Below are 21,310 nucleotides of genomic sequence, written 5' to 3' on the forward strand. Positions count from 1 at the left end.
AAAAGGTCACCTGTATCTCTCAAATAACTTGGAGTCTTCACAACATAGGGCTGTAAATGATAGTCCACAAACCTTGCCAAGGGCTGCAAGACGGATCCTCTGGCCGATATAATGGGTCGGCCAGGAGGATCCGTCAAGCTTTTGTGGATCTTCGGCATGGTATATAAAAATGGACAGATAGGGTAATCAACTTTAAGAAAGCCACATACATTTTCATCAATCCATCTTGCCCCAAACGCCAAATCCAACACTTTGTCCACCTCTTTTTTAATCTTAAGTCCGGGGTCACCTGGCAAACACTGATAAACCAAAGTGTCACCAAGTTGTCGTCGGATTTCTTTATCGTAATCCACCCAATCCTGGATGACCAACGCACCCCCTTTGTCGGCCTGTCTAAAGACCAGGGAGTCGTTGGCCATCAAGGACTTGAGTGCCTCACGTTCAGCTACTTGTAGATTGTGGTAGTGTGGCTGTAAGGGTGACAAATCCTTTGAGCAATCAGTGAGTCTCATGAATGTTTTGAGGCTCGGGTTGGCATTAGGGGGGTCAAACATGCTAGGCTGTTTGAACAAGGGCATCTCAATGCTGGTCTCCTTGTTATTAAAAAATTCCCTAAGTCTGAGCTTGCGCCCAAACTTATAGTGATCAATGTTGGACTGAAAAGGTTGATGGTCACAAGTAGGAACAAATGAGAAACCAAATGACAGAACTTTGGTTTCACTAGCTGTCAAATGGTGGCTGGAAAGATTAATTACAGAATCCACTATTTGCGATTCCTGCCCCTTCTTCTTCTGGTTGTACCCGCCCCTTCTTGAGGGGTATCGGGGTCTTCCCCCGACGTCACTCCGATTTTTGATCGGGTATCCCGGGAAAAAGACCCAGTAGGGGGCTTGGGGAATCTCTGGTTACCCTCCCCTCTCTCTGACTCAGAGTTAGATGCTGACGTGGAGGAATATTGTTGTTTAAATCGGTTTTGCCTAAAGCGGTTCCTGTTGGGGCCAGACTCACCCTTAAGCCACCTGTAGACTTGATGTGTGCTATAGTCGTTATTTACTGTGGCCAACTTGCGTCTCTTGAACGCTACCAATTCTCTCTCAAATGCTCCTATCTGTTCCTTCAACTTATCAGTCCATTTATTCTTCTTGTCAGATAATAATGCTGCCAGGTGTGTGGAATTAAACTCTTCAATCTCAGATCTTATTTTGTTTAATTCTATTCCCACTTCTTCAATAACAAGAACCATTAGGTCCAGGGCGCATTTGTTTAACACCCCACACCATCTAGCGCAAAACGCTAGGTTATTACGCCCGATGGTAGGGGTGTTTGCTACCCTGAAACCCCTTGGTATTTTACGATTTCTGAAATATTCAGACAAAAACTGCCCGTGGAGGGTTAATTCGACCTCCCGTTTCTTTAATTTATGTAATCTGAAATATAAATCAGTAGGTGTATCATCAGGTAGTTTTGAAAATTCAGCAGCATTGAAAAGTACTTTCTCAGCATCATCATCAGTTAGAGACACCACATTGTTTTCAACCTGGTGATATAACGCCTCATCCAATATGTGAGAGGGTGTGCTTTGAGACATATCAGGAATATCACACCAGTACTAGAAATACCAATCGTACACACAAGTATATATATGTATATAAACAAATATCACACGGTTGTAGACAGCAAGCCAGGACCCTCAGGACATGTACACAAAAAATTATATAAGAAAATAGAAAAAATATAAGAGAAAAATCAAAAGTCAAAAATATCGAAAAAATCACAACCAAAAAACAAAAAAACAAAACAAAAATAGCCAGTAGAGTGAAAAACAACTGTTGTCCATCCAGGAGGATCAAATGGCCTGTAGCATGAATCCAAAATCATGGAAAGAATTGTAGGTGCCGGGCACAAGATGAATTTCCCCTACATATATATATATATATATATATATATATATATATATATATATATATATATATATATATATATATATATATATATATATCCAAATGACTGGCACTCCCGTACTTAAACAGCTGTGCAGGTGCCCCTCCAAAAGAAATGTGCATATATGTCCACGTTTCAGTTATCTGGTATCTTTTATCAAGACATGTCTTGATAAAAGTGACCAGATCACTGAAACGTTGACTACAGACCTTGTGTCGACTACGTTATTATTGCAGCAGAGTGCCACCCGCTCTTTGGACAATATATATATATATATATATATATATATATATATATATATATATATATATATATATATATATATATATATATATATATATATATATATATATATATATATATATATATATATATATATAATTTTATTATTATTATTTTTGCTTTTGGGCAAACCATATTGCAATGTAAGAGGTGTAAATGCATTTATTTGTGTTTGCATGTAGCCCACATTGAGGTCTCCGCCACGCGAGGAATTTCCAGTGACGACATCCATTCATTTTAAAAAATAAACCCAGTTTCAGTAGTCTTAGGGTACATAGGTAAATGCATTAGAAAGAGGATGTAGAACTATGCCTCCTTAGACTAATTCATTGACCAATGTGACATACAGTACAGTGTGGCTGGTATTAGGGTGTAACATGAAGGGTGGGTAGTGGGCGATTGAAATCAGATCAGAATGTAATTAACATACATACACACACACACACATATATATATATATACTATGAATGGATGTTATTTTTTTATTTTTGCCCCTTAGTGTGAACGCAACCAGCGTATCCTTCAACAAACCCAAACATTGGTGGAACGTGCTGCTAGTTTGGCTCCCCAAAATGCAACCATTGCCACCGAGCTTGGTTATCAGTTTGTTCTACAAGGTCGGGTAAAGGAAGCTTTAAAATGTTACAAAACCGCAATGACTCTCGACGAGTCCAATGTGCCTGCACTTACTGGTAAGTAACAATAATGTAATGTTGATATTTGGTTTGACTACTTTTTGAAACAGCCATTTTCCTTACCTCTCAGTATGACCCCAAGGCACATAATACTTACCAATAGGAATAGAGGAAACATTCATTAACAATTACAAGTCTTAGGTGGATTTAACTTATTCTGTATTACAGATGGGTCAGTGGTATTTCTCCCAGTCACAAAGTAGATTTGTTGACAGCCCTATTTGTGAACTTTCCAATTTCAGGGTTGAGATGTTCACAGATGATGGGGCATCAGCAATATTACTGTGTGGTTTAAAAAGGCTTTTGGTAGTAGGTGACTGGAGTGCATGGCTTATCTGTTACAACCACTGGGATAAACGCGTTACTCCACCTGAGTAGATTACTTTATGGCATAATGTAATAATGTGTCCTCGTACATCTGTTCTTTTTGCTCCATATGGCTCTGCCACCAGTATCAATACCCGAATGTTTTCTGACAAAATTTGCCTCTTAATGCACGAATAGTGTTCTTTTTTATTTTTTTTTATTCAGTAATTTTTTATTTAGAAATGAAGTTGTACAAGCATAATCAAACATTACGGTCAAATTACAATGTATTACAAATAACTGCAGGTTGTGGTGTTGAATAAAGCATACAGTGCTTTTCAAAACTGATGTCGTGATCGTGGTTATTAAGGAGACAAAGACTGTAGATAGATTGCACTATTATGCAGATTATGCTATGGAGATACGAAAAGTTTATATTTAAATTTACAACTTATAAAACTAAGAAACAGAAACCCACCCCCCCTCCCCCCCCGGCAAAGGCAATTAGCTTGAGGGAACTAACTGATAAAGAGATAATGGCAGAAAGGCATGAGTATAAATGGAGAAAGCTAAACGGGCATGTTGCACAGTCATAGTAGATGGCATATTGAGCTATAGGGCACTTCCAGTTTGGAGTTGGTGAGTAGACAGATTCTGCTAAATGTCGACAGCTGAGGCAAACCTAGAAGAGGTCCACCTGCTCCATTTGTTTAAATAGGGGGCGAGCGAACCTCTGGACCTGTAGGTAAATCTCTCGTGTCCCACCACCTCATTCACGAGAGCTCTCCAATTGTATATGTTTGGGTTTGTAATATCAAACCATTTCCTAGCAATAAGGACTTTGGCTAAGGAGGTTAAGCATAAGACGTATTTGTAGATTGCGGGTGAGAGAGTTTCTTCTAGATCAAGAGCAAATATGCAGTACTTAGGGTCGATATGGGGGACAGAGGGCTCAGTAATTGTTATATCAGTCCAGACCGCTTCCCAGAAAGCATGTATCTGCGGGCAAGACCATAACATGTGCCACATCTAGGGCACCTGTCGTCTGATCTGATTCCCGCCTTACACATAGACACAGGGGAGTGGTAGGCCCTATGCAATATATAAAATGAGATTTGTTGGTATCTAAGGCAGGGGGTGGTGAATTTGACTGAGCCCAGGATCTGACTCCACTGCTCCCCATCCAAGACCCCAATGTTAGATTCCCATTTGGCTTTAAGACAGGGGTGGCCAAATCTGTCCTCAAGATCTACCAACGGTGCATGTTTTCCAGGCAACCTGTGGATCTATAGTAGTAATAAATGCAGCAGGTTTGAAAATGTAACCATTAGTATTAACTACAGCTGTGCACTAGCTAGGTGATCTGGAAAACATGGACCGTTGGTAGATCTCGAGGACCGGTTTGGCTACCCCTGCTTTAAGAGAATCAAGGCTATGTATATCTATCTGACTGTTAAGACTGTTATAAAGAGTAGAGATTTGGCGTTTCGTGGTCAAATTTTTGAGGAGAGTTTTAATTGGGGAGTCAGAAGTGGAGGGAGTGGAGCCCGAGAACTGAGCCCGGACCACATGGCGAAGCTGTAAATATCGGAAGAAGAGCTTGTTTGACAGTTGGAGTTCTACAGACAGCTGTTGAAACATTTTAAGGGATCCTTCCATAAATAATTGGGAAATAGATGTAAGACCCACCCCAAACCAAAAACCATCCGAAGAGAGCTGTCTGAACTCTAGGTATGTCTTGTTGTACCATAAGGGGGTCTCGCTGTCCATGCCTTCCCAGCTCCATAGCCTATGGGCCTGACGCCACACCAACAGAGCCTGTCTGAAAAGGGGAGAAAGAGTGGGATTATACGGAAAGGAGAGAAGAAATTGAATAGGAGAGAGGCGGGACCCCACACACTCGGCATAGGAGCACTCAAAGGTAGACACTCAGCGACCCAAGATCCAGTCCGATAAATGCATCAATCGAGCCGCTATATAATAGGCACGGAAGTTTGGTAGGCCTAGCCCTCCGTCTATTCTAGGTTTGAATAATGTTTTTAGGGCTATTCTAGGTGGTCTACTCCCCCATATAAAGGATGAGAGTAGGCTGTTTATGCCCGTGAAGACATGTTTAGGTATGTAACTTGGGGAATGCTGAAGCAGATATAAGTATTTAGGAAGGATTGTCATTTTTATTAGATTGGCTCGTCCCATAACAATCAGAGGGAGCTTCTTCCATTGGTGGATGCGTCCCTTAAATTCAGTAGTGACCGAGTCAATATTGAGGGATACAAAATCTGTCACATTAGGGGTGATCCATACTCCTAGATATTTAAATTTAAGGACCCATTGAAGTCGTGATGAGGGGGTTAGTGCATTTGGGATTATACCCAAGAGAGGTAGAATGCTTGATTTTCCCCAATTTATCAGGAGGCCTGAGAATGGGCCAAACGACTCCACAATCTGCAATACCGCCTCCAGGGAGGCTTCGGCGTCATTAAGAAATAGGAGGGTGTCGTCAGCGTATAGGGCGACAACACGTCTACTTGGCCGCCAAGGGGAATACCCCGGACCATCGAAGAGGTGTGGAGAGTGATGGCGAGTGGCTCAATGGCAAGGCCGAAGAGGGTAGGGGAAAGGGGGCAACCCTGCCTAGTCCCTTTAGCGAGTGGGAATGCAGAAGTCACATAGCCATTAACTGATATACGAGCCATCGGGGAAGAGTAAAGGAGACGTACCCAGTTAATAAAGTTGGGACCAAAGGCGAAGCAGCGTAAGACCTCATATAAGTAACCCCACTCTACGGAGTCGAAGGCCTTGGCAGCGTCAAGTGACACTACCACTGCCCCCGACCCACAGTCCATGCCCCCCTATAAGTGACAGAAGAGTCGCCTAGATTTCGCCTAGTAGAACAACCCGGCATAAAGCCGGATTGGTCGTCATGTATAACAGAAGTGACTACCGCGTTGAGCCTAACCGCCAACATTTTTGCCAGTATTTTCACATCTGTCGTGAGGAGTGAGATGGGGCGATAAGAATCTGGGAGACTGGGGTCCTTTCCAGGTTTTGGGATCACTACAATAACTGCCTCTGACATAGATGGAGGGAGGCTATCAGCCCATTTAAGGTCATTATATAGTTGGAGGAGGTAGGGTATGAAGTAATCTTTATACTTTTTATACACCTCTATCGGGATGCCATCGCTTCCAGGGGCTTTCTTATTAGGAAAGGAGGCAATGGCAGCCTTAATCTCAGAGGTCCTTAGGTCCGCCTCCAAGAGATCCACAGACCGCTGGGAGAGAGTAGGTATACTAATTTGTGAAAGATATTGCTTTAGTTGGCTTGTGGTGTATGTTGCTCGAGAGGAATAGAAAGACATGAAAGTCTGACCAATCTCAGAGGTGGTGTAATATTCCGCTCCCCCAGGATCTCAAATCTTTTGAACAGAGTTCATCGTCCTCTCATCTCAGGCAAGATACGCCAGGTAACTACCACTTGTGTCTGATTGGGAATATCTAGAATGTGCAGAAAAGAGGAGTCTGCGCTTAGACTTATCTAGCAGATAGTCAGTCCATAGTCTGCGCGCCTCATCCCACCTCGCTCTATCCTCCAACAAGCCAGATACGAATAGTGTTCTAAGGGCCTGATTCATGTTTGTATATAAAGTAAAAATGCAAGCAACTGAGCAAAACCATGCTTCACTGCAGATAGGTCAGTGGCAACATGGGCAGAGAGATTGGGTGGGTAATCGTTTTTTCTGTGCAGCTTTATTTTTACATGCAATATAGATTTCAGTTTGCACACACACCACCCAAGTCTAACTCTTGATGCACGTTACATCTGCCCCACCTGCAGTACAGCATGGTTTTACCCAGTTGCTTGCTCTTTTTCTTTATATACCAACATGAATCAGGCCCTAAATGGCTAATAGTGTATATAAAAGAATTTGACGCGGCAGCGCTGACCTGTTTGCTAGGCTGCAAGTGGGTCTAAACCAGGCACTTAAAGTCTTCAGTGGAGAACTAGAGCAGAGCAATTGCTCATGCTGATAGGCATTGTATCCTACATGACTTACTGGTGAGTTTGCCAAATTGTTTTTAATTGTTTTTTCTAAAGTAAAACACCATTAGCGTTCTTAAATGACCACTAAATTGCAAGTTACACAGCTACTGGCTGTTCTACATCCAGAACTATATTGTGTTTTTCTATATGTTCAAAGAAAACTTTGTAAACATTTGTTTTTATTTAGGCTGTATATATGCCCGCGCGATCCAGCAAAGAGCACACATAGCAGGTGGAGGGGGCACAAATAAACATACTATTAATGTTGGATATAATGGGGGGTATGCTCTAACATCCTTGCCGGCTACCGCATACATAATTATCGCATATGCTGTAACATATGCGATAATTATGGCAAAGGACAGCTCTTGCGTTAAGAGCTGTCCTTTGTGGTGAGTCAGCGGGTCCCGGCGGCTCCCTCCCTTACCCGGCACTGTGCTGCTGCTGTGGCGGGGGAGAGGGGGGGCTGTCTCTCCTCCTCCCTGCACCCATAAGAGGATCATAGTGCAGGGAGGAGGAGGTGACAGGTCCGGGCAGCACAGCTCTGTGCTGCCTGGACATAGGTGAGGGGGGGTCGGTGTGGGGCGGTGGGGGGTCGCGTTAGAAGCCCATAGGCTTCTATTGGGCATCGCCAGTTTTTACTAGCGGTGCCCCGGCGGGGGATGCTGAGTATCCCAAAATGCAGTAAAAACCCTGATAACGGGGTTTTTACCGCATTTTTAGTTTAGAGAATCTCCCCCAATATGTGATGGCTGCTTGATCCCGAAGATTGGTAGAACTGTGTGTTTCACAGCCAATCTTGAACTCAATCAGCTTAATTTCTCCTTCCTGTATAAGTGAGCACACAGCCAGTCTCCTGTGAAACTAGCCAATGGGAGTCTGAGAGTGGGCTTAAACAGGAAGAAGAAGCTAAGTACAGCCACAGCTGTGATATACAAAGCACTGCTGATCCCCAGATGTTTCCTCTTACATCCTTGCTTCAATGTGCCTGAATTGACATAGTTGGGCGTTTAAAAGTAAATTGGAGCTGGTGTGCGCATTCACTTCATTTGCATTGCAATTCCGCTGCGTTAAACTACTATACGCAGCAACAATGTAGCAGTTCACATCTGTATGTGTTAAAGAGCCCCCTCCCCCCCCCCCATATTATGTGTGTTTTATGTATTGCTTGTATCCTTTCAAAACAAAACAGGTTTTATTGTTTGACTACTGGGTTGGCTGTATTATTTCAGTAATGTGTAGGTCAGAGGTTGGAGATCTGTTGCACAAGACTGGGAGATTGGTACTTGTAATTTCACTGATATTGGCCCCCTGTTGTCTTGATATCTGAATACAATCGTGTATATTTGTGCACCATTTATAAAAAAAGAGATCTAAAATATACCTTTTATTGGTTATGCATTAAAATCTGTGAAATATGACAAACAACATGTAACATAAACACAAGTGAATACAGTGTGATTTAAAAAGCACGTGCGGGTTCTGTGATCTTATAGTATAGATATGACCCAAATCATAATTCCTTCTTATTGATGATAACACATCTAGAGGAGAGAGGTGTATCAGTTTAATAATTGGTGTGGATTGTATTGGGAATCCTGCAGATTATGAAATACTCCTCTATTGAACCACAATCTGTGAGGGTATGTCTGTTATATTTATCTAACCGGCATAAGTGTCACAGCTCATTACAGTACAGATACACTAATAAGAACTAGAGACACATGCCGTATGGTAGATTGATAGGTTGGTGATACAGTGCGGTTATAGATACATAAACGGAGTAGGTTGCTGCAGGACTAAGTGCTACACATGTTGCATCGGCTAATAAAATTACAAAATGGCCGTCTGCCTAACTAATGTAACTGTAGCATTTCGAACATACTGGTGAGCGAGCATATTAGTTTAACATTAGAGTTGCTGGTCCTGTGCCCCGCTGCCGCTATCAGCAGGCTCTCCCTATACAGGGGACACACGCTGCGATGCAGGCTAGCGAGCACTGGCCGTCACACTCAGTACCGCTGACAAGTAGTACAGCGGTAATCTTGAGTTGTGCATGGTACAGCTACTCCTGAAAAGGACTGGAAATACAATCACACACAGAGGGTATTAATGGTATTGCTGAGAGAACGTCCGCACGGCTAGGTCAGCCATGCGGACGTTCTGCGGACGTCAGATAAGTATAGATAAGATCTTGGTTGCAGGATAGACAGCAGAGAGCTGTAGTAAATGGAGTGCATTCACAGGTGGGAAATATTACCAGTGGTGTACCCCAGGCAGATGACACAAAGACAAGCAACAGACCAGACCTACCAGGAGGGATGAAACAAATGATTGATAATATAGGGGAATGGTCAGGAGCATGGCAATTACAGGTTTATGACAAAAAATCCAAAGACAAAATATAGTATAAATGTCACTATAATGGAAACGACTGAGGAAGAGAGGGATCTACAGTAGGTGTCACTATTTCAGGGGACTTAAAGGCAGGTAGGAAATGTAACCAAGCAATGAAGGAGGCAAGTCAGATGCTTTTTATATAAGAGTGATTAATCTGCAATTTTGGCCTTAGTAAATGGGCGGGTTGCAAAACGTAGAAAAATATACTTAAATGTTGCAAAAAATCTACAGTATCTGTTTTGCCTTTGTAGATGAAACGGCTAATAGACTGTTATAAGGGGTGCCGGACGGGGTCCCGAAAGGCATTCACCCGACATCCGGATCCCGACTGTCAAAACACCGACAGCCGGGTTCCTGACGGCCACCTGCTATTTTCCCTCATGTGGGCCCACGACCCCCATAGAGGGAGAATAGAATAGGTTGCTCACATAGCGAGCTACCGTGCCCGCAGCGAGCCCGTAAGGGGCTTAGTTGCGCTCACCATGCTGTCTGAGTCCGGGCAGTCGGGATCCCGACGTTGGGCTAATGACTGTCGGGATCCCGACTGTCGGACCCCTATACCACACCCATTATAAGAGTTATAGGACTAATAGGCTGTTATAATGACAGGTCCATCTCGGCAGAACACAGACTTTTTCCCAAGAAACCAGTGGAGCCTACCTTATAGAACCTACTCAATGGGTCACAGTGAGAATTTGTACTGTCAGTGTAAATTCTTATTGCCCATGAACAACCAAATAGCAATCTGACCATGAAAGCTTTCAGTGGATCCATGCCAGAAGTGTTTTTCCAGCTTCATGGTAGCACTGGGGCTCATGCATTAGTCTTATTGGCAGCACAGTGATCTGGAAATGGCTAAATAATATGAAAAATAATGCATTCTGTAATCATTTGTAGGTATTATTCGATGTCAGATAAGTGAGGGACAGCTACAATATGCTGATCAGCAGCTGGAATTTTTGACGGAGATTCAACAGTCTATCGGAAAATCTGGGGTGAGTCCAACATGCATAAAACCATATACTGTATATATGTTGGCTTGATCGTTTTCAGCCTGGGAACTGCAGGTGTTCATTCACATCATTGTAAGGCAGGGCCGCCACTAGAAATGTTGGGGCCCGGGACTGACCTACAGTCCAGGCCCCCAGCGGCACAGCGCCATACCTCCGGGTGCCCGCCCCCACCTGCCAGCACCCTGCCTCCCCTACCCCGTCCCCATTTCTTACCATCACCCGTGTTGCGCATCATCCTCCGGCTCCTTCAGTGTCCACGGACAGGTCTGGAGCGCACACTGCACAGTACAGCCTCCAGAGCGCCGAGCCCCTCTGTATCCTAGGCTCGGCACACTGCAGGCTGCACTGTGTATTGTGCGTGCCTGGCCGCCAGGTGGGGGAGGCTGGGTGCAGAGGTTGGGTGCAGGGGGGGATTTGGGCAGCTGCCTGGTACCCTCCAGAGGCCGGGGCTCGGGACAGCTGTACCCAGGGCCCCCCCTGTCGGCAACCCTGTTGGAAGGTATACTGTGTAATAGACATGTATATGTTTCATATTTTATACTGAAAATGTAATATACTGTTTTGTGTTATAAAGGGTTTGTATCTTATTACCTTGTGGTTTTATTCCCTTAACTTTGTAAAGTAAGAGGATTTTTTATAAAATGTATCCATCACATACAGAGGGGGTAATAGGCTGCTTTGTGGCCTGAGCCATTATTCATAAGAATGCAGACCGTAAATTTGTACATACATCTAACCTCATGTAGCGCAAGATGCCTGGAGCCAGTGAGCCACTAGGTCTCTCGACTTTGCTGACGTCAGGCTCCTTTTTTGCCAAAATGTGACTTTTTCACCTCACAACGGAGGTTATTCTGGTTGGTGCGTAAATTTCCGAATTCTTTCGAAACGGTCCGCCATGAAGAAACGCCCACCGGTCCTCCGCATTCGGACGGACTCACACTTTAAGAAGAGGGCGTGTTTACGGACGACATCCAATCCTTGCGTGTGCGGTGGACACACACATATTCTGCACGGTCTTACAGTGTCTGCACGGTCTTACCGCGTCAGAACGGACGGGAACCTGCCCGTACGCACCGATGCCGTGTATTATCGCAAAACTAACCACTATTATCTGTACTCAGAAATCGGTCACATGGCCCACTTATGCAATTAGCCAACCTTATTAAAAAGTGTTTGTTTTGAATTAAATCCTAATAGATACTTAAACACATTACTACCACATCCATTACAGACATTAACCCTTACATTATGTGAAGTGCTATTTATTCATTTTCACCCCTTTATCTAGGTTTTAATACTACTAAAGCAAACTTACCAACAGGTATATACAGTCAAAATGTGTGTAAAATATGCAGCCGTGCTTTCAGCATATATTTGTGTGTTTTGTAATGGTCCATTTAAGCTGCAATGGTTCCAATTGAAGCAATGAAAAGAGTGTAAGTAATGAGTAAAGGAGTGGATTGTATTGTGTTCAGCTGGCATTGGTTCAGGTGCGGCCGCACTGATTGGGCGTTCCGAATGCCTAGCGCATGACCGAGTGGTGTCTGCAAAGCAATACTTGCTTATGAAGACCGCATATTTCCTGCCTTTTGGTTCGTGTGCAGTCGGTGTTCTGTCCGAATGCACGCCTACCAGAATTAGTGCACTCCCTCGTGTACGCCCATGTTTACGCCCAGTTTAGCCCACTTTGAGACTACGCCCCTGTGTACTTCCGAATGACGCCCATATTACGCCCATATTTCCCGAGTGAATACGGTGCACTTTTATGTACGGTATTAGTGAGAACGAGTACGGAGACCTTGCGTGGCACATGCGCATAGCATTGCCCACGCATGCGCAGACAGCTAAAAAAGCCATCCGAAAGAATTTGGAAAATTACGCATCGACCAGAATAAGGCCCCATGTGACTAATACGCATAAGGAGATTATGCTGGCTAATCTGATATGTGACACTTGTATATGTGAGTGCGAGTGAGTCTCTGAATTTGCACATGAGATTCTACAATGTAACAACGGACTCTTTTTTCCAGTACAATCTTTTCTGCTTCATTTACACACTCAGTCAAACATAGGGCCTGATTCTGATCACCTCAAATGATTTCTCCTGGGCTCGCAAATATGACTTGTATTTGCGGGCTGATAAAACAGAATTAAATAATTACTTTATAATACTTAAATATAACGGCAAACGCTGAAATAATTGCATGTCAACATAAACTTGTAAAAAATGTATGACAATGCTTTACTTGAAAGATAGCTTGATTACAGGGATTTGAAAATGCAGACTAACACACAAAACATAACATTGATTGGCTTATACGTAAACAAAAATTCTCGATCAAATCAAAATGGAAACCTATCAAGGACAGTGATCAGCCATTAAACCTCATTCATAGTTTCCTCTAACCCCTGTGCTTGCCTGTTCTTCCTCAACTGCCGCTCCTTCCTTTCTTTAGCTCTGATCACATTAATTAATTAATTAATCATAAGCATTGAGTCTTATTGGCAAGCATTGCTTTCAATCATATTGTCATAATTCACCCATCACCCAACTTCCTTGTTTCTAGGAAACAATGCGTGGCCCTCATATCATGTGGTTTTTCATATTGTAGAGACTAGCTGGCTGTCCTTGCTCTCTGTACTGTCAACATTGCATTATTAAACTTATAAATTCAAAATATTTTCTATAAGAAATTACTTTTCCAGCACTTTTCTGAATCTTCAGCCATTTTGTAATGGTTTTTATGCAAGTCATAGTTGACGAAATGGTTGCTACCGTGATCCGCTCTCATACTTAGTGGTGGAGGCGGAGGACGGACCCGGACTACAGGGGTGAGTCTCTGCACTACAGGTGGTATTAAGCAGCAGCACCACTACAGAAGGCATTAAGCATCAGCAGCACTGCTACAGGGGGCATTAAGCAGCATCGGCAGCACCTCTACAGGGGGCATTAAGCAGCATCAGCAGCACTGCTACAGGGGGCATTAAGCAGCATCAGCACCACCGCTACAGGGGGCATTAATCAGCATCAGCACCACCACTACAGGGGGCATTAAGCAGCATCAGCACCACTGCTATATAGGGCATTAAGCAGCATCCGCACCACAGGGGGCATTAAGCAGCATCCGCACCACAGGGGGCATTAAGCAGCATCAGCACCACAGGGGGCATTAAGCAGCATCAGCACCACAGAGGGCATTAAGCAGCATCCGCACCACAGGGGGCATTAAGCAGCATCCGCACCACAGGGGGCATTAAGCAGCATTCGCACCACAGGGGGCATTAAGCAGCATCAGCACCACAGGGGGCATTAAGCAGCATCCGCACCACAGGGGGCATTAAGCAGCATCCGCACCACAGGGGGCATTAAGCAGCATCAGCACAGGGGGCATTAAGCATTAGCAGCAGCACATGGGGCATTAAGCAGCAGCAGCAGCACAGGGGGACATTAAGCAGCAGCACCACAGGGGGGGGGGGGGGAGGCATTAAGCAGCAGCACACGTACCCTTTAAGAAAAAAATCTCTATTTGCACCACTGCATAGAACACACACTCCATAGATTAATCTGGAAGCCTGAAATTAGGATACATAGTATATGTAGTTTTAAATGTAAACAAATGGGTTGTCTTGTATTTTTCTGCATTGAGGCTGTGGGCAGCAGGTCAGCTATTCTCAATTAGTGCTGCTGCTAGGCATTGTGTATTTGGTCCTGTGCTATGTTGTCTAGTGGCAATTATCATAAAAACGCAGGGGCACCAGTGTTACTGTCATGTGCATCATGTGCTGCTGGTTTGTCCCCTCAGGATCAGGTACAGTACAGCTTGTGTGCAAGTTGCTACAATGCGCAAAGACTGCCTGCAGCTTCAGCCTCTTCTCAAGAGCCAGCATAGGCAGCGCCCCTGATTCAGGTGATGGTGCAGCAAGTAGATAAACTGTCGTCTGCACCACCCCAGCAGTCTATGGTATCGCCCATGACCCAAATGGGTTCAGCACCCACCTCTCTCGAGCATGGGCAAGTTCATTGTTGGCCTTCGTTCAGAGCCTAAAGCAAACCTTGCAGACTAAATCCGTCAAGAGTGCTAAGCGAAAAGAGGATATGCAGCGCTCTTGTAATGATGCAATCAGATGGTATTACAAAACATATTTATTAATAAAAATACAAAGATAAAAATATATTGTGTGGCAATGTTGTTTTTAAAAAGGACCTGTCAATGGAGATAGAAATATAATATATATCCTGCTCTGGTCACTCAAAGTCCCAGCACTAATGGAGGAGGGAGATGGATGGAGTCCAATATTGTAATCCAATATGCTGCTGGAGGTGTCCCAGTTTTTTTTGTGAGGACTGTAAGGCTTGGGGGATCCTCTCTAGATTGCGGCTGTGCTTGTTGATGGTACTCTAAATCGTACTCTCCGTATGGTTTCGCTGTCACTTCAAGGACCGCTTGAAACAGAACATTGTGTCATGTTGGGAGGTATGTATTATACAAGGGGGGAAATTTACTAAGATGTGTATTCTACTTCACATGTGATGTTGCTTTGGGCAACCAAACAGATCCTGTCTACTATCTTCTAGAGCATGGGTCTTCAACCTGTGGCCCTCCAGATGTTGTGAAACTACATGTTCCAACATGCATTGCCACATTTTCTTTTTCGTCCACTAGGGGGCACAGGAGTTCACGCTGGGTATGAGAGGTGAGGTAGCAGAGCGTGCACCAAAGGGTTACAAAAATGTACCCAGCATGCTCCCTGCCTCCCTTCTCCCTCATAACCCGCCCCCTGACCCTGGGTCACCAGTTTTTTCTTTGGTGCCAAGGAGAGAGCAGCACCATTATCGCGGCTGTTAGAACAGCCATGGGTTAGAGCTGCTGCGGCAGGTGCTCTTTTAGTGAATCACCGGCAGCGCAGCTCCATCACTCGGCGGCGGCGACGGCAGCGCTGGCGACTGGGCTGGGGACTTCCGTCGCGGGACCCTCTCTCGGAGGCTCCCGTATGCTGCACTCCGTCCCCGGGCAGGTAAGCGGCGGTTCCCTGCTTGCAGGGAGCCGCGTCTAGCAGCGATCCCCCCCCGTTTGTATGGGAGTCAGCGGGGGGGCAGGCAGTGAGGGTCTGGACTGCTCCACCTTTCCACTAGATCACCAGGGACAATTAGTCAGGCTATGTCCCGGGGGTTGATGCCTGAGGGGGAGGTTAGACAGCCTGGGAACCTACAGCCATACACATTGGAAATGTTGTATATTGGGCCTGGTTAGTACTTGAGTGGGAGACCACATAGGAACACCAGGTGCTGTAGGTTAGTCCCTCCCCCACCCCTGGGGAAGTGCTGAGGCTTGCTCTCTGATTGCCCCAGGTGTCCCAGCTCCTCGTTAAGGTCCTAATCAGCAGCCATTCTGGCACTTGCTGGGTTTAGAGACGGAGGCTGCGGGGATTCTCCCCCACACCCTGCTCCTAGAAGCCTGGTGTGTGTGTAGTATTTCTCCTCTCCTGCTGCTGGCTGGATTGTTGAGTTTTGCTGATGTCTTTTTTCCAATATCATTGGAAGCTGGAAGACAGCCTGGGATCTACAGCTAATGCTGTATATTGGGCCTGGTTAGTACTTGAGTGGGTGACCACATAGGAACACCAGGTGATGGATTGCCCCAGGTGTCCCAGCTCCTCATTAAGGTCCTAATCAGCAGCCATTCTGGCACTTGCTGGGTTTAGAGACAGAGGCTGCTGGGATTCTCCCCCACACCCTGCTCCTGGAGCCTGGTGTGTGTGTGTGGTATTTCTCCTCTCCTGCTGCGGGCTGGATTGTTGAGTTTTGCGGATGTCTTATTTCCAATATCATTGGAAGCTTGAAGACAGCCTGGGATCTACAGCTAATGCTGTATATTGGGCCTGGTAAGTACTTGAGTGGGTGACCACATAGGAACACCAGGTGCTGTAGGAGTACGGAGGGTGTAATGGTTAGCATTACTGCCTCACAGCACTGAGGTCCTGGGTTCGATTCCCACCATGGTCCTAACTGTGCGGAGTTTGTATATTCTCCTCGTACTTTAGTGGGTTTCCTCCGGGTACTCCGATTTCCTCCTACAATTCCCCCCCCCCCCAAAAAAATAAAATAAATATATATATATATATATATATATATATATATATATATATATATATATATATATATATATATTTTTGCCCCAGGTGTCCCAGCTCCTCATTAAGGTCCTAATCAGCAGCCATTCTGGCACTTGCTGGGTTTAGTGATGGAGGCTGCTGGGATTCTCCCCCACACCCTGCTTCTGGAGCCTGGTGTTTTTGGTATTTATCCTCTCCTGCGGCTGGTACTCTGATGCTGTCTTCCTTCCAATATCATTGGAAGAGATGAAAGTTTGAAACACTGTCACCATTCATAGTATTGGCTTTGCATATACGGTGTCTCCCTTTCAGCTTGCTGAATTGTTGAGTTTATCTGCCCATACCAAATGGCTTTGCTAAAGCTTTGTGGGTAAGGCTGCAAGTGTGTTGCTTGGGTGTCAGTGTTGTAACTGCTGGTGTTTTTTGTCTTTTATCATGGACAGTATGCCTAAGGCGAAACCTGGCAAGGAGACTCCATCTCCGATGCAGCGTACCTGTAGGGTATGTGTGGACATACTCTCTCGGCAGGAGGAGGATATCTGTTCCAGGTGTTTGGCCCTGGAAGCAGATCTTCTGCTGCCTTCACAGCAGGAACCGGCCTGGGCTTCGACCTTGACTCAGGTATTGACATATTGACCGCTTGTCAACTCCTTACCTCCTGCCCCCTGTGCCCATGCCCCCTGTGGCAGTGGCCAGCACCAGTGTTGGGGCAGCTCCTGCTTATGTAGCGCCCCCTTGGTGGCAATCCTTTGCACAATCTGTGCAGGGGTTGACGGCTACTCGGGCGGGCAGGGATTCCAGGAGGCAGTGTAGGCAGCAGAGTCCCGATGCGGGTTCTCCGTGTTCCGATTCGGATTCCAGCTCAGTGGTGGAATCCGCAGGGGCCGATGACACTTTGTCCTCAGTGGAGGTAGAGTCTCTGATGCAGGAGGTTAAGGCAGTCCTCCAGAGGGAGGATGAGGCTCCTGCCCCTAAAAGTAAAGACCTGCTTTTTAAGCGTCTTAAGAAAGTATCGGCCCAGCTCCCGCCTTCGGCCCTCATGGAGGATTTATTGGAGACTGCGTGGTCTCAACCGTTTAGAAAGTTCCAGCTTTCCAAGCGACTTACTACTTTTTAACCTGTTCCTCCCACAGAGAGGGCTAAGTGGGAAAATCCTCCCCTGGCGGATGATCATGTTGCGCGATTAGCTCGCGCTTCAGTACTGCCCATTTCGGATTCTTCATCTTTGAAGGACCCCTCTGAGAATTTCCTCAGGACTACTTTTCACAGGCAGGGGCCATTGGGTGTACCACGCTTGCCGCGTCATGGGTGGCCAAGGCAGTGTCTGAGTGGGCGGGCAAGGTGGAGAGAGGTTTGTCCGACGGCACTAGTCCTTCCTCTAGATTTTCCTCATCCACTAAGGGAGCCAAGCCCTGCACCAAGCAGCCCTGGGCTACCAGACGTCCAGTGGCTAAACAGGTCAGGGAGGTGGTATCCAGGGGCTATGCCCTGACATTCCGGTTCCCCCCTCCTCAGTGTTATTTTTGCACGGGTCTTCCAAAGGACCCAGCGAAACAACAAGTGCTACAGCTTTCCATCTGCTCTCTTTTGGACTCGAACGTCATTGTTCCAGTTCCTCAGGAGCAGAGGGGTCAGGGGTTCTTCTCCACCCTATTCTTGATTCACAAACTGGATGGTTCTCACCGTCCTATCCTGAATCTGAAGTCGCTCACTATTGTTCTGCGAGTGCCGAAGTTTCGCATGGAGTCCCTGCGTTCGATCATTCTCTCACTGGTGCCAGGGGACTTCATGGCCTCGCTAGATATACTTCACATCCCCATCCGACAGGAACATGAGCACTTTGAGGTTCGCCCTTCGGGTCGAACACTTCCAGTTCAGGGCGCTACCTTTTGGTCTATCTACGGCTCCCAGGGTGTTCACCAAGGTGATGGCGGTCAGGGCTGCACACCTGCACCGGCTGGGGGTTCGGATGATTCCATACCTGGACGGCCCACTGATTTTGGAAAGTCCCCAGACCTACTACGGAGTCATTTGCAGGTTGTGATTACACTTCTGTTATCTCACGGTTGGAGGATAACCTGGAAGAAATCCTTTCTTACTCCTTCCCAAAGGACACTTCACTTGGGAGCTCGGCTGGGCACTCGGTTGTAGAGAGTATATCTTCCAGAGGATAAGATCCACTCCCTTCAGAGGAAGATTCATTCCCTTATAGGTCACAGAAGGGTCTCAGTACACAAGTGTATGGTGGTGTCTTCGACATGGTAGAGTATACACAGTTTCACTCGCGCCCACTTCGGCTTTACACTCTCAGCCAGTGGACAGGAGATCATACTCGTCTAAGGAGTCAATTGATCACACTGCCCCCGAAGGTTCGCCTGTCTCTCACATGGTGGTTAAAGACAGACAACTTGTCTCAGGGCCGCCCGTTTTGGATTCCAACCTGAGTCTTGCTTACCACGGATGCCAGCCTACGGGGCTGGGGAGCGGTTTGCAATTCTCAATCTTTTCAGGGTCGCTGGACGGCTCAGGAGAGTCGCCTTCCGATCAATCTCCTGGAATTGAGAGCAATTCTTCTGGCTCTTCAGAGGTTGGGGTCCCTCATCCGAGGGTGCCCTGTAAAGATCCGGTCCGACAGCACCACGCCTGTGGCCTTTATCAACAGGCAGGGCGGGTCATGCAGCAAAGGAGCGATAAAAGAAGTCTCCAAGATATTCAGGTGGGCGGAGAAGCAGATTTCTGCAATCTCTGCAGTCTTCATCCCAGGGGTTCTCAATTTTGAGGCAGACTTTTTAAGTCGGCAAGATAGTGTACGTTTTCCCCCTGTTTCAACTCCTACTTCGCCTTCTGTGGAAGTTCAGGAAGGAGGGAGGAATGATGATCCTAGTGGCCCCAGATTGGCCCCGTCGAGGTTGGTACGCGGATCTATGGAACCTGTTGGTAGCCTCTCCTCTGAGTCTACCTCTGCGTCCAGACCTAATTTCACAGGGGCCATTCCAACACCCGGATTTGAGTCGCCTGGCTTTGACGGGCTGGCTGTTGAGGTGTCCCTCTTTAGAGGTTTTCCGGGCACTTCAATCGTCTCCTTTCGAGCCTCAGGAGGAGGTGGATCTGAAATCCTGGAAGGTGGCTTCTTGTTGGCTATTTCCTCAGCACGAAGGGGGTCTGACATGAGTGCATTATAATGGAAACCGTCTTTTCTGGTATTTCACCCGGACAGGGCGGTTCTTTGTACCAAACTGGATTTTCATCCAAAGGTGGTGTCTGAGTTTCACCTTAACCAGGAAATAGTGGTGCCTTCTTTTCCAGGTTCTTCTGAAGCTGAAGCTTCTCTTGATGTAGTCCGTGCGTTGCAGATTTATCTTCGCAGGACTAAGTCAACTTGTAAGTCGGGTTCACTGTTTGTGTTTTATGGGGCCAATCAGAGGGGCTGGCCCGCTTCCAAACAGTCCTTGGCGAGATGGCTCAGATCAGTGGTTCGCCAAGCGTATCTTTCCGCACTGATTACTCCCCCGGAGGGGATTACTGCACATTCTACCAGGTCTGTGGGTTCATCCTGGGCCGCTAATCGAGGCGCCTCGGCTGAACAGCTCTGTAAGGCGGCTACTTGGTCCTCTTCCCAGACCTTTATCAAGTTTTATGCATTTGATACCTTTGCATCGGCTAATGCACAGTTTGGTAGACATGTGCTTTCCGCAGTCCAGGAGCGTCCAGCACCCGTGAGGGGACAGCTTTAGGACATCCCAGCGTGAACTCCTGTGCCCCCTAGTGGACGAAAAAGAAAATAGGATTTATGGTCTTACCTTGATAAATCCCTTTCTTTGAGTCCATAGGGGGCACAGGACGCCCTCCCAGACGCACCTGGTAGCGGGGCTTCCTATGTAGGAAAGTTCCATGGCTTTAGGGCCTGTATGCTATGTGGGTGTGCGTTTGCTCTTCCTTCTTCTCTGGCTCTGCTCCTACCTTGGGCTTGCTAACGAAACTGGTGACCCAGGGTCAGGGGGCGGGTTATGAGGGAGAAGGGAGGCAGGGAGCATGCTGGGTACATTTTTGTAACCCTTTGGTGCACGCTCTGCTACCTCACCTCTCATACCCAGCGTGAACTCCTGTGCCCCCTATGGACTCAAAGAAAGGGATTTATCAAGGTAAGACCATAAATCCTATTTTTTCCTAAAGGGCATGCCAAAACTGTCAGGGTATGATGGGACATGTATTTCCACAACATCTGGAGGGCCACAGGTTGAAGACCTGTGTTCTAGAGGGTGCTAAATAAATAAGTAGTAGATTCTGACTTAACAATAACAAAATTAATATTGTGTTGCTCCATGGTGGCTGTGCCACTACCAATTCATAAAGAACTGGTAACCCCATCACCAAGGGGCCACGCCCGATAGCCATGCAATAACAGCCACGGGTGGGGTGGGTTTCTTTGTCTCAGGTTCCCAAGCCTGTAGGTGGGTCTCTTTGTCTCTGGTTCACAAGCCTGTAGGTGGGTCTCTTTGTCTCAGGTTCCCAAGC

General features: G+C 46.2%; 1 protein-coding gene across 1 annotated transcript in view; it reads left to right on the forward strand.

Moving 5' to 3' along the window:
* TTC21B (tetratricopeptide repeat domain 21B) overlaps positions 1-21,310 on the forward strand; it is a 110,492-nt gene that overhangs the window by 23,572 nt on the left and 65,610 nt on the right. Inside the window, exons 9-10 of the mRNA XM_083153910.1 lie at positions 2,723-2,915; positions 10,566-10,663. Coding sequence (XP_083010036.1) covers positions 2,723-2,915; positions 10,566-10,663 — 291 coding nt within the window. The remainder of the gene's footprint in view (positions 1-2,722; positions 2,916-10,565; positions 10,664-21,310) is intronic.

Source organism: Crinia signifera, chromosome 7 (genome assembly GCF_055691185.1).
Source record: "Crinia signifera chromosome 7, ASM5569118v1, whole genome shotgun sequence".
NCBI lineage: Eukaryota > Metazoa > Chordata > Amphibia > Anura > Myobatrachidae > Crinia > Crinia signifera.